This window comes from Rattus norvegicus, chromosome 8, assembly GCF_036323735.1.
Source record: "Rattus norvegicus strain BN/NHsdMcwi chromosome 8, GRCr8, whole genome shotgun sequence".
Lineage (NCBI taxonomy): Eukaryota > Metazoa > Chordata > Mammalia > Rodentia > Muridae > Rattus > Rattus norvegicus.
Genome location: NC_086026.1, coordinates 58,719,958 through 58,733,240, shown reverse-complemented (window position 1 = coordinate 58,733,240; position 13,283 = coordinate 58,719,958). Strand labels below are relative to the sequence as shown.

At 43.7% G+C, this 13,283-nt stretch overlaps 1 protein-coding gene across 3 annotated transcripts in view; it reads left to right on the top strand.

Annotated features, from left to right (window-relative positions):
* Ttc12 (tetratricopeptide repeat domain 12) overlaps window positions 1-13,283 on the top strand; it is a 47,477-nt gene that overhangs the window by 10,617 nt on the left and 23,577 nt on the right. For all 3 annotated transcript variants that reach the window (XM_006243004.5, XM_006243005.5, NM_001004246.2), the window contains 5 exons: window positions 2,813-2,973; window positions 3,490-3,511; window positions 4,221-4,298; window positions 5,018-5,139; window positions 8,307-8,366. In XM_006243004.5, the coding sequence (XP_006243066.1) occupies window positions 2,813-2,973; window positions 3,490-3,511; window positions 4,221-4,298; window positions 5,018-5,139; window positions 8,307-8,366 (443 nt within the window). The remainder of the gene's footprint in view (window positions 1-2,812; window positions 2,974-3,489; window positions 3,512-4,220; window positions 4,299-5,017; window positions 5,140-8,306; window positions 8,367-13,283) is intronic.

Here is a 13,283-nt window from a genome sequence, read left to right as displayed (position 1 = left end):
ACCGACCCTCAGTCATTTGATCTTACTGTGCTCTCGGACCCCTGCACACATACCTAGCTTACCCCATCCCCACAAACACAGCCATTAAATAGATTTTAAACCCAACAATAAAAAATGTGAAAGTTATCAAAAATAAGGAAAGCTTGTGCCCCTGAGAAACCTAAGTGGACACAATCACTGCAACCCACTGCCCTTGATGAGATCCAGAACTAAGGAAAGACGTTGAGAAGCTAATTGTGTTAGGATAAAGTATGAGGCTCGGTCAATACACATTTTATTAAGAGACAGAAGAGAACCTCTGCATATAAGAAGGCATGTATATTTTTTCCTAGGTATCATTTGGCAAAGACAAGAGTTCCCCTCAAATTATTTTTGGACAATTAGTTTAAATCAAAATCCCCAAAGTGGTTTGTGTTCAAATTCAACAAATTGGCTTAAAGGTCCATCTAGAAGAGCAAAGTGCAGATAATAACCAGAAAAAAAAATTCTTACAAGAAGTGGGGGTGGGGGCAATGGTGAGCTAACCTACTGTTTGGGATTTTAAACAACCAACCAACCCTGTAGTAATCCGTGTACAGATGTGAGCATGCTGGAAAATACAAACTGTGCAGTAGAAAGGGATGGAGGGTGTAGAACAGATTTCACATCTGTAACAGGGAAGACAGACACACCGGGGAAGGCAGTGTCTCTCGTTCTCAGCATGCTGTGCCCCCACCCTGCACAAAACTCAAATTACATGAGGATCTAATGAACTGAGGAGAGAACAAAACTGAAGATGGATTTTGTGTGTATCTGTGTGTCTGTGAGTGCATACACAGGTGCCCAACAGGCTGAAAGAGGAGGCTCAAACAACCAATGCCTCCATAAAACAAATGACACGTAGTCAAGGAGATTTTTCAAATCCACGTGACCAGTCCAGAATGTATATAGAAGCCTTTTAAGTCATTGCAAAGGGGACAAATGACCCACTAGAAAATGGGCCAAGGATAAGAATAGGCAAGTTATAGAAAATAAAAACCAAATGACCCATAGTCTAAAATGATATTCAGTTCCAACCATGATCAGCAATTATGGTGGCAACAATGGGAAAGAGTATAACTTTCTTTCTTTCTTTCTTTCTTTCTTTCTTTCTTTCTCTCTCTCTCTCTCTCTCTCTCTCTCTTTCTTCCTTCCTTCCTTTCTTTCCATCTTCTTCCCTCTTTCTCTTTTTTCTTTCCTGTTTCCTTCCTTCCTTCCTTTTCTTCTTTCTTTGGACTTACCTTTCCATTTATTTCATAAAATCTTAGGTTAGCACACACGGTATTGGGTTTCATCATGAAATCTTTTTAAAATTACACTTATTTGCTTACCAGTGTGAGGAGGATGAGGAGGGTGCACACAAAGGTGTGAAGGGCAGAGGACCACTTTCAGGAGTCTATCCCTTCCTTCCCCTCTCTGGGTCTTGGGGATGGAATTCAGGTGGTCAGCCTTGCAGCAGGCACCTTTACCTGTTTAGCCATATGGCCAGCCTTGAAACTCTTTCTTATAAAATACTTATAGGCTATGACTACTTATAGTCATATCCTGAAGAATATATAACATCAAGCACACACACATATAAGTATTCAACTGGGCATTTATCTATTGTCTGAAACATAAAAGTAAGCCACATGAAATTCTGGCAATACTAAACTGAATTGCCCTTGACTCATGGTGTGCAAACTGTCTGTAACTACAGGTACCAAAGCAGACCTCTTAAGCATATTGCAAAGAAAACGTAAGCTACACCATAGTGCACATTATAGATCCATGTAGCCATCGCGTTCAGGTACATAACAAAACTTGTCACAAATGACTTTCTTTGTTATTTCTCTACCCCTTGAATCTGCATTGGCCACATGACTTGCACAAGCAGCAGCTCAGACCTTGTAAAAGAGACATCCTTCTGTGATGAGAACCAAAGGTGGATGCGGATGTGGGCAGCTGTGTGACTTTGAAAACATGACCTTGAAAGACCAGGTCTCCTTCTTGATGCCATCCCTTTCCTCTCAGAATGAATAAGTAGAATGCTCAATTCAGAATTGTCAAGTTTAGATTGCCCAACACTTGAAAGTGTTTGAGAGACCAATAGACTGCCTACTCTTAGACGGCACATAGTAGGGGTTCTGGGAGAGTGGGGGTCACTGGCAGACCAGTCAAAGTGAGACCAGTTCCCCCAGGTATTTATCCATTTTTCTTCATCAGTGTTCAGCTTTCCTAGTCAAGGCTGCTAGATATGGATAGTTAGATTGGTCAGAAATTGGAGTAAGGTGAACAGATTTATCTGGTTAAGTGGGGTGGGAGGACAGAGCAGAGTTATCCTTCTAAGTGGCAATCTGTGACGGCCAATCTGAGTAGACAATAAAGTGAAGAGAGGCAGGCAAACAGCTAAAGGCCATTTTCTGAATCTCAGAACTGCTTGTGTTACGCTTGTCTCCCACACAAGATCACAAGCTTTTCAAACAAAACAAAAGGATTTTTTTATTCACCATTTTCCCTAATATTCAGCAAAACATACAACTCCTAATAAGCAGTCCATAAATTACTAGAGTTGACTAGTGAGTTAAAACACTCTTCCTGGAAGCCCAGTGTTAAATTCTCTTGCTATTTTTTTCTAGACAAAAACAAATGCTATTCTTAATTGTTTCACGTTAGTCCCAGAGATTCCTAGCATCTTCTTCTCCTGTCTATGAATCATTCTTATTAATTCCAACACCCTCCTTTCCCGCGGATGGAGTCTTTCCTTTCAAAGAAGTTGCCTGGTTGAGTCACGTGTAATTTTTTTCCCCTCTAGCCAATTTAATCCAAGAGATGAATTCCGATGATCCCTTCATACAGCAGAAAGCTGTCCTGGACACGGAAAAGAAACTCCTGCTGATGGAGAGAGAGCAAGAGGAGGACGGGTGCAGGACCACTCTGAACAAGACCATGATCAGTCCTCCACAAGCTCCTGAGGTTTCCCTTTCCGCTATGGAGGTCTATAAGTAGATGGTGTGGGGAGACCCTCTCTGAGGCAGGAATGTGTGATCTCACACCACCCAGTGAGGCCAGCACAGTTCCCAGGCTTTCTGATCAGGTTTCCATATGAAACTGTAAGCTCTATAATTTCTTTTTCTTTTCCTGTAGTGAAGGCTTAACGTTTGCCTGGGCTTGAGTGTTGTATTTAGGGTAGCCATCTCAACTCCCGTGTTCTAGCAATTCATGGGTAACTAGTCACAGGGTGCGGGGTGGGGCCCCCTGACTTGGGCCATTTTGATTCTGTGGGAGAAGGACCATAATTGTGCCCACCATAACATCTCCAGCTTTAGAGCAAGCCCCTTAAAATCTGGAGCCATAAGTATCGGTGGTTAAAGGAAGTGACGCGACTTCTCATTTGCAGTAGATTTGCTGTCTTGGCTTTATATACACATTTACCAGAGACTGAGTTCTAAAATTTGTTTCTTTGCTTTTATGATAACCCGGATCTTGCAGAATGCAAATGAAATGAACCCAGGTAAGGACAGCATCTCTCTCTCCCTCTCCAATGTGTGTATTCATTTAAGATCGGTATTTTTTTTATAGAATGTAACTTCCAGACCCTTAAATTATGGCCCCTGGGCTTAGAAACAACCCACAAACAAAATCCTGCTGACGGCCCAGGTCTGGCTCCACTGGGCCGAGAGGTAGCAAGCAGAGGCCTTTCTATTTTATTTTTTGTTTTCTCCTGACCAATCTTTTGTAAAGTGAACTCAGTTGTTCTTTATGATCCAATTTACCCTTCCTGCTTAGGGGATGCAGTTATTGTCTGTGTTGCTCAGCTCTGAGGCTCATTATGTTAAATAGAATAAAAAAGTCTCTCTTCAAAGGAAAACCTCTTTTAAGAGACATAATTCAAATCTGAGGCATAGACACAGCCATCACACATAATAATATACCACACGGGTTAGCATTTAAAGTCACATTAGGAAGGTGACAGTTCAGCTGCCTCAGAATTGTGTGCATATGTGCACACGCTTATGTACTCAAGTGTGCATGATACACACACACATACACACACACACACACACACACACACACACCCATGCATGCATGTGTGTTCCTACATATGTATGCATATGTATAGCTGTAACGTCCCAAAGTAGCTTCCTCTGGAATTTGAACTAAAGGACTGATTGGAGTATCTGGCTTTTTCTTTTTAACACTGTAAATCGCTCTGCTGTCAGATGCCTTCTTGGCATCTGTGGAGAAGGACGCCAAGGAACGAGCCAAGAGAAGACGAGAAAACAGAGTCCTAGCAGATGGTAACTGTTGGTCCTTACTTTTCAATAGCTGGGATAACTCAAGCTGGAAGAAACCCATAAAAACCTGTGTACAAATGTGTGGGGCTGTGGAGGCCCTGGGGAGTGGGTTCCTGATGGACTGGCAGCCTGAAGACCTGGCCAGGCAGAAACCAGTGGTGGTCCATCCTCTGGTCTTACTCAGTTGCAGTCAGTAAGACACAGCCTTAATCAGGACCCCTGGGTGGACTGAGCCAATCAGATTCCTGAATGGCTCTTGGGAAATAGGAAAGAAGAGAGGCTCCACTGGCTAACCTGAGCTAAAGGCAGAGTCAGAAGGAAAAGTAAAATAGGGGGGAAGAGGAGACAAAATAAATGGAAATTGATAGAGTGCTGTTGTATGTGTTGGGGTCTGGTGCAGAGTGCTTTCTGTGGTTTTGTAAAATGTCCCATGGAGTGTTAATCCTTCCCACTCCCTATTTGCTTGAAGACTATGGGGACACTTGCCTTGGTCAAGGGTACTAATGACACAGATGTAAGCCTCAGTTCAGAAAAATATCATTTCTCTGAGAGGCTGCACAGAAAACCTCAGCATAGATTTGAAGGGGGAAAAAATAAAGAAATCGCACCTCAGGTAACAGCAGAGAGAAATAAATAGCGCCGTGTGGAACTAGAAAACCTGAAATGCAGAAGGACCTCCTGACACACGCTGAGGGTTGACTGTGTGACTTTTATTTTCCCAGCCCTAAAGGAGAAGGGGAATGAGGCCTTTGTCAAGGGCGACTATGAAACAGCCATTTTCTTCTACAGTGAGGGGTTAGGGAAGCTCAAGGACATGAAGGTGCTGTACACCAACCGAGCCCAGGTGGGTAACCCGGGTCGTCCCCTGTGGCAACTCTAGGAACAGGCGCTGGGAGCCCGTCAAAGCAGACAAGGGTGGACAGTATCATTGGTGATAAATGTTTACCAACCAGCTTCTGTGGTCCATGTTACAAGTACCAGTTTCCATGGTATAAAAACATCTCATAATCAGCCTCATGGTCTATAAGAACTTGAAATCTGCCACTAATGTTTTTAATGGTATTCTCAAGGGCCACTATGCCAGTTTGTGCTTGTTATGTCAAACCTGCTTTTTGATTCTGTGACTGGAGTTAAACTGGGTAGCCAGGAAACCGACAGCACTTTCTTGGAATGTCAGGTTTCTGAAGCCCTTTCCCCTCAGGTTTATTTTTACAAGGAACCTCATTTTCTCAAAATGGACTGTCCCCACCCCCTGATGTTTTTTACCTGCTGCTTAATGAAGGCCGGAAGGTGGTAACTATCACTTGAAACAAAAATGTCACTAGTAACCTTATCTTTGAGATACAGTGAAGTTTGGCATGGCAGATTCATGGATATGATTCCATGATAGGCAGGACCTGTCAATTGGACCTCTCTGTGACAAGACTTGATGCCATGTCACTGACCAGAGAGGGAGCCAGCCGCAGAGCCCTCATAAGCTCCGATCTCCATAAATCAAGAGTCTCTGTCTGGGCTTGGTGGAGAAGAAGCAGTCATAGCCAGACACGGGGCATTCGAAGCTGACAGTCTAAGGGCGACAGTGATTTAATGGCCAATAAATCCGAGAGCAATACAAGCTCGTTACCTGAACATTTTGCATACTTCTGACTAGAGGCCAGGTGTTCTTTTCTACCCTCATTTGTGGCAAAATCTTGTTATCTGTAAGAAAGACGGCAAGGAGTTGCTTGAGCGGTGCCCACCGTATTGCCCTAACAAGAATATAAATATGAAGTTATTAAGGACAAAACCTGCCGTATACTTTCCCTTAGTGCTCCGTCTGTCACAGCTATCCAGTGCCCCACTGGTTATATAACACGGGTCCCTTTAAAGAATTCAGAAGGATCTTTTAGGTGTAAGCAATTAATACAATGATTACTTTTCTTTCTTTTTTGGCACTGAATTTTGTCCTGGAAAATATCTACCTTCTGATGCTCATTCAAGCTAGTTTCCCTGAAGTGATTAGAAAGCAATGGAGTTGAATTGCTTTTCAAATGTTATGTAATTCAGACTCGTATCTAGTACAGGCTGTCCACTCCCCTCCCCCATTCATCTAACTTAATTAGATGCGTTTTTACTGTATTCAATTTTAAGCCACCCTTTGATTAATCATAAGAATCTCATTAAGAGTGGCTATGGATAAATATAAGGAAATGCCGTGAAAGGCTTTGGGGAAGCAATTTCTTCCAGCTCTTTCTCTCTGTCTCTGAGAGCATACATTCAGAGGCAGATAAACACGGATCGTGCTGCCCGGTATTAGGAGTCACTTGAACCACTGACTATTTTTAAAATGCCTCTCCCATTGCTTGCTAAAGAAAAAAAGAAGCCTACCTCCTCATTGCCTTTATTTCTCTCCTACAGCTAATGTTAAATCAAGATGCCTGGTGCCAGCTAGATAAATCTAGAGTTTAATTGCCATTAAGAAAAGTAGCTCTTCTTAAAATGGGAAGAAGCAAAAGAGAATGGAGACAACACTGGGAGTCAAATTCATGTCTTAGAGGAGACAAGAGAAAAGGAAAGGGAAGAAAAAGTAAAAGGCTACATAGAGAAATTGTTGAAGCCCATGGTGAGGTCTTCCGGGTTGTTTGGACCTTAAGTCTCACAGCATAAGATCAGGGTTGCCATGGTCTAGTTGTCTAATTGTCTAAGAGGACACGGACTTCTTTACCCCATATGATTTTCAAGTGCAACTCAAGACCCGAAGAGGAGGGAGTGGAGCTGTACAACAAAGGCCACCAGCCAACTGTTTCCTGCTCCCCCCTCAATTTGACTAGATGCCTTGATTCCCCAAGAGTTACAACGCCAATGTAATTGGCTTTTTATGGAAGTAGTTCTTGTTACTGCTAAGACTATTACAGCCCTTGGGAAAGTTTGGGTTGTGAGTGCCTGTAGATGTACACTGGCTTTGTTCTCAGAGACTGGGGGCCTTGGAGAAATCACTCATCCCCCGGCACCCAGGTTGGATTTTTTTCAGAGGGGGGGTTTGTTTGTTTATTTGTTTATTTGTTTTCTTAGATGGGATGTAAGAAACCATTCCTGTTTCTTCTGGAACTTTCCAAAAGAAGAGTGCATAAAATCTATGTAGTGCTTCTTGATAAGAAAAAAGAAGGTGGAGGAGGGAAGGAGGAAGAAGAGGAGAAAAATATATATAAATATATTCTTTATCTCCCATTTTATTAGTAGTAAATATTAATTTAGAAAAAATGGTTTCTTGATTAAATGACCTATACCCTTATGCACATATGTACACATACAAACACACACACATGCAAATATACACACATATACAAACACACGCACACACACTTAAACACAGATATACATATTCACACACATACACATACACACATACATATACACACATACACAGAAACACACACATATGCAAACACACGTGCATACACACATACACATGTGCACACATATACATACACATATGTGTACATACATACACATACAAATACATACACATGCACACACATAAACTAGGATCTGCATATGAAAATGAACATGTGGTGTTCATCTTCTCACCTCTTTTATATATTCCCCAGATCTATCAATTTCCCTGCAAATTTCATGTTTCTTTACAACTGGATAAAATTCCATTGTGTATCTGTATTGGGTTTTTATTACCCATTTACCTGTTGATGGGTATCTGGACTGGTTCCATTTCCGTGCTAAATGTGTGTGCAGGTATCTCTGTGTAGGATGTACAGTCCTTTGGATAAGTACCAGAAGTTTTCCAGCTGGGGTATGTGGTTTCCAGAGAATCCTCCATACTGGTTTATTTCCATAATGGCTGCACTAGTCTGTACGCTCACCTGTGAATAAGGTTTCTAGCCTTCCCATATTCTCGACTCCATTTTGTTATTTGATTACTTGATGATATTAGCTGCCCTTTCTGTGCTGACTGAGGGAGGACTCCTTTGATGCAGAAGAGTTGTGTCTGAGTATCACAGACTTGTGTCATTTCAGGCTTATATAAAACTTGGGGATTATCAGAAGGCTCTCGTGGATTGTGACTGGGCTCTCAAGGTAAGAGATTCTTTCCTTGGCCACGTGACTATATTGAGCTTGCTCTTTCCCGAGTCTGAGTCCTGAAGTGCACAGGAAGCAACTCCATGTATGTCCCCTGAAGGGCCTGTTTCCTCATCTGTGAAATGGAATGGAATAGAGTTGCTGGGAGGGTGGGAACATGCATCCAGTGCACTTAGCTCATACATGTGCTCCAGAGACACTGTCAGCATTGGTCCTTGGAGGTCCTATGTGACACTAGCTATTCTGCACGTGGTCCTTGTCACATGCTTCAGTCTGTGTCACAGGGAAAACGTCATTTCCTCCCCTCCAGGACCAGCCACAAGAGACAATTTCTACAATGCCATCTTCTTTATCAGTCTGGAAATCCTTTGGAAATGGATTCCGCCCTCTTCTGTTTGTGGAGGGTGATCAGAAGTATATAGTGCTATTTTCCCATGAGGGCCAGGCTTGGGCACATGCACAATGCCTTGCTTCATGTTCTCCCAAGAGCATACAAGTAGAGGATCAAGTGTGCAGAGAGGAAAGATTGCTCAGCTCTCGGGTGCCACAAATAATCCTTGGGGACAGTATTTCATATGACTAAATAAATGTTTAAAGAACCCTAAATCCAAGCTTCCCTATCTGACACTGCCACAAGTCCTTTTAAAAAAGTACCTGAACAAACTCCTCTCAGAGGCAGTTACATAAGCCCCTCAAAGGGTCTAGAAATAAGAAGCAGTTTTATCTTTAAAAATGCTTGAGATTTACTGTGGCACTCCATAAAAATATAGTCCTATCTCTCCCCCCCCCCTTTCTGTGTTTCTATTTCTGTCTGCCTTATCTCTATCATTGTCTCTGTCTCTCTGTCTCTTTGTTTTCTGTATCTCTGTGTCTCTGTCTCTATGTCTGTGTCCATCTCTGTCTCTGTCTCTCCATCTGTCCCTCCCTCCCTCGCTCCCTTACTCCTTCCTTTTTTCTCATTCTCTCTGTCCTATGGCTTTTCACACATCAGGCCACACTTAGCCACAACTCCAAGCCCTTTATATTTTGAGCCAAGGTCTAACTAATTTGACTAGTCTGGCCTTGAGTCTGTTAACCTCCTGCCTGCTTCAGCCTCCCAAGTAGCTAAAATTATAGCCCTCCACCATCAGGCCTAACTTCATAAAATGTATGTCTTTGTTGTAACGTGTAAGATAACATGTAATGTGACCGGTTTGACAGAGGAAGGGCAAAGAAAACTTAGGCATAGAGTACCTCAGACCATTTGCCATTTTACTTGATTAGTTGAAACAACTTACAGTCAGTTAAGGCAGAATTCTAAGAGAAGGATCCAGGTGTATCAGGTGTCTCCAATTCCCCAGGACAGCATCCTTGGCCTCACCCAATGGCCATGGCCTAAATCAAGAACATACATTCACAGTCACATACTGGCCACTTTCTCTTGCTAATCTTTGTTTTTACTTTTTTATTTTGTGTGTTTGTATGTGTGTCTATGCATAACATATGTGTGATATATGTGTGAGTGTGTGTGAGAAAGAATGTATGTGAATGTGTGTGAGTGTGTTTTGTATGCATAACTTGTGTGTAAATGCCATACATGTAAAGAAGTCAGGAAAATCTCCGAGGAGTTGTTCTTAGGCTTCCAGCTTTAGGCAGGTTCTGAGGACTGACTACTGTCTCCAGGTTTCTGTGGTAAGCGCCTCACCTGTGGAACCATCTCCATAGCTCCTCTTGCTTTTCTTTCTATTGAGGGTATTAGCAAGGAAATCAGGAATGAATTAGAAAATCCCCCCTCGATTCTGGGGGATAAAGCATGGTGAACCTGCAGGTAACACGAAGCACCTGGTTATATCCTCCCTCTGAAGCACCGTGTGGAGTTACACTGCACTATCACACTAGGTGGGTCTTCCCATCCTGAGAGCAACCACATGCTGACTGACTGCAGCATTGGATCTCCAACACAGACAAGCTCACCCACGCTGTCACCTTGTTTGCTCACAGTGTTGTTGTTGTTGTTGTTGTTGTTGTTGTTGTTGTTGTAATTTGTTTGGTTTTCTGGCACCAGTCATCAGGAGAAAAGAGCTCAGGATGTTTTCCTTGGCTGTTTCCATGCTAACAGCAAAACCGATCATTCGCTGCAGCCTCACAGCATGGGTTCTGTCAGTGCCACTACCCTCAGTATTTTGTCTGACCACAAGATGAGCCCTCAAATCCGAATTAAGCCATTTACATAGATGTACAAAGCCAGAGGCCACACTGGCTGTCAGCCTGTGCTCTTTTAACTATCTACTGTTTAAAAAAAAAAAAAAAAAAAAAAAAGCCCTGCTGGAACCGGAAACCCCAGGATCCCTGGGAAAGGGTCACATTCTCAGGTAGAAACAGGATCTCCTCCAGGGACTCCAGAGTGCAAGTCTTCTAATAAGACAAGGACCAAAGAGTTAGCCACAGCCCATGCTGGCCCAGGCTAACACATTGGCCTCTGCCCAAATGGTGAATGAATCTCACATAATTAACTGAATGAGACACCAAAGCAGAGCAGGCCCAGTGGAGGTGGCATTAAAATTGTCACCAACACCCAGAGCCAGTGAGGCTCCCAGCTAGGGTGGTTTGCATCGACACAAAAAGAATTTGAAAACTGGCTAAGTTCTGCTCTTTGTGGAAGCCATGGAGTACAAGAAAAGCCTTGCTCTCTTTAAAAAGTCTTTAAAATCTCAGTAGCAACGATCTCTGGCACTCTATTATTAATAGTACGGGGACTTTCATGCCAATTTAACATTTCTTGACACTTTTAAATTGGAAGAGACCAGCCCGAGTGATATTTCAGGACTGATGTTCCTTGTCAAAGAAGATAAGGGTGGCAAAGCTGTTTTCCATCAGGAGCAGAGGAGTATCACCATCAGCAGAACACTTCCTGCACAATGAAATCCATCCTGCTCTGAAGGCCACACTCCTTCAAAGATGGTGGGGGCTCATTAAAGTAAATGCATGTGACAGAAGACTCCTGGTTACACCAGACAGGTCCAGTCATAAGAAGATGTATTAGTCGCTCGTTGTGGGTGGAGAGAAGATGACGTCATAGCTACAGCCACTTCTCTGTGCCACACCTGTGAAGGTCATGGTCTGCAGCTTAGGGGCCTGCATGCCCCCAGCCATGTAACACTGGTATTCTGCCATGAACATGCCGTGAATATCTGGTTCTCATGAGCAGAGGTGTGGAGCAACCTCCCTTCCCCTTGGTCACACCTTTCCTGCTTCCTGGCTTTCACCTTTTGTAAGTTTGCTATCTCACCACTCTGCTTCCTGTCCTCTACTCTCTACAACAGGGCCCTCAAGGCTTCACAGCGCCTCTCACAAACCTCATGGATTCACCTCTGCAGTTCCCTTTCAGACGAGCTTCCCCAGTGCCTCCGTTCTCCCAGTTCCAGGTCCACCTCCACCACCTCATGCAGGCTTCCCTTTGGTCGTCTTGGCATCCCGCCAACTTCAGGGAGCTACAAACTAAGACTGTCTTCCCACTCGGACAGCTTCTCTTCTACCTGCCCTCAAGACCGCTTTCTGTTAAAGCCAAGTATGCCTTCCCTGTATCTCAACTTGGTAGCGCCCATCTTTCTTTGATTTAGCTCTGATGTCTGAACTCCCCTTTCTGCAGTTGTCAGGCATCAGCCCTCCTTCCAACCAACTGTCTGGACTCCTTGCTCATCTCCCTGCCTTTCCCCGCTCTGTCAATTCTGCATGCCACTCCAGACCATTTTCCCTTCTCACTAACAATGATAAAGCAACCCACTTGGCATCTGAGACTTTCCCATGGAGTCTTCTTAGCTCCCCCTTTCCATCCCCCCTTGTTCCTCCACCCAGGACTTCAATTACAGCTGGGCCATGCGTAAGGCTCCTGAACTCCCTTCTCTGGACTCTACCCCATTCCCTTCCCTTTCTATCATAAGCCTCACTTCAGTGCTTTCTCTCACTCAGCAGTTCAAATCCCTCCCACATTGCCTGCTCCTCTCATTGTAGGGTCTCCCCCACCGAATCTGGAGGAGAGCGCCCCCTGCAGTCATTTTTTTCATAGCACACTTCTGAAAGAGATTTGGTTTTATTTGCTGTCCTTGTTTCCAGTATTGGGAATCAAACCCAGGGAATTGTGCATCTTAGGCAAGCGACATTGCCAATCCTGAGAACACTTTTAAGCCCCTGTGCCCTGGAATTCAATGGGCAGATTTCAAATTCAAGCTCTTCCATGCACTGATCATGCAATATCACCCCCACTGCCACCCCCCCCCCCCGCGTGCTCTGCTTTCTGCTTCTGTGGAATGGGGATGCCCCATCCGGGACTGGTTTGCTGCATCACTATGAGGCTCACAGAAGACCATCCATGCAGGCCGCCAAGCTCAGGGTCAACCACGTGCAGCAGACTGATGGGCCTGGGCGCTTATTGCTCTGTTTATTACACCCATGCACTTCGCAATAGATCAGGAAATATTACACATAGAAACTCCTGGTAAGAGGTTCTCTAGCAATTATTATTTCCTCTTTTGCTACTTTTTAGCCTTTCTATAAATCGCATTTGCTCTGGAATGTATTGTTGCTGCGGTAACCACGGCAACAGCAGCTAATGGCGTATTAGGAGAGTGCTAAGTGTTACAGGATTCTCCCCCACAACAATGGGCAATGTGAATTACTATCTTTACTTTCTAGATAAGGAAAATGGTTGCCCAAAAGCTAGTGGCCTAACCAATACTCTGAGTTGTTAATTCACCTAGAACATTTTAGACTCCTGAGACTGACCTCCTGAACCTTCTAATTCTAAACCCTAAAGGATATCTCACCTGGCTCAGTATCCTGCTCATGAAGGGGACTGGGAAATGCTAATTAACTGGGAAATGTTAATTAACTGATGTTTCAAATGTTAGTTCATATGTTTGTGCTGGATGGCTCCCT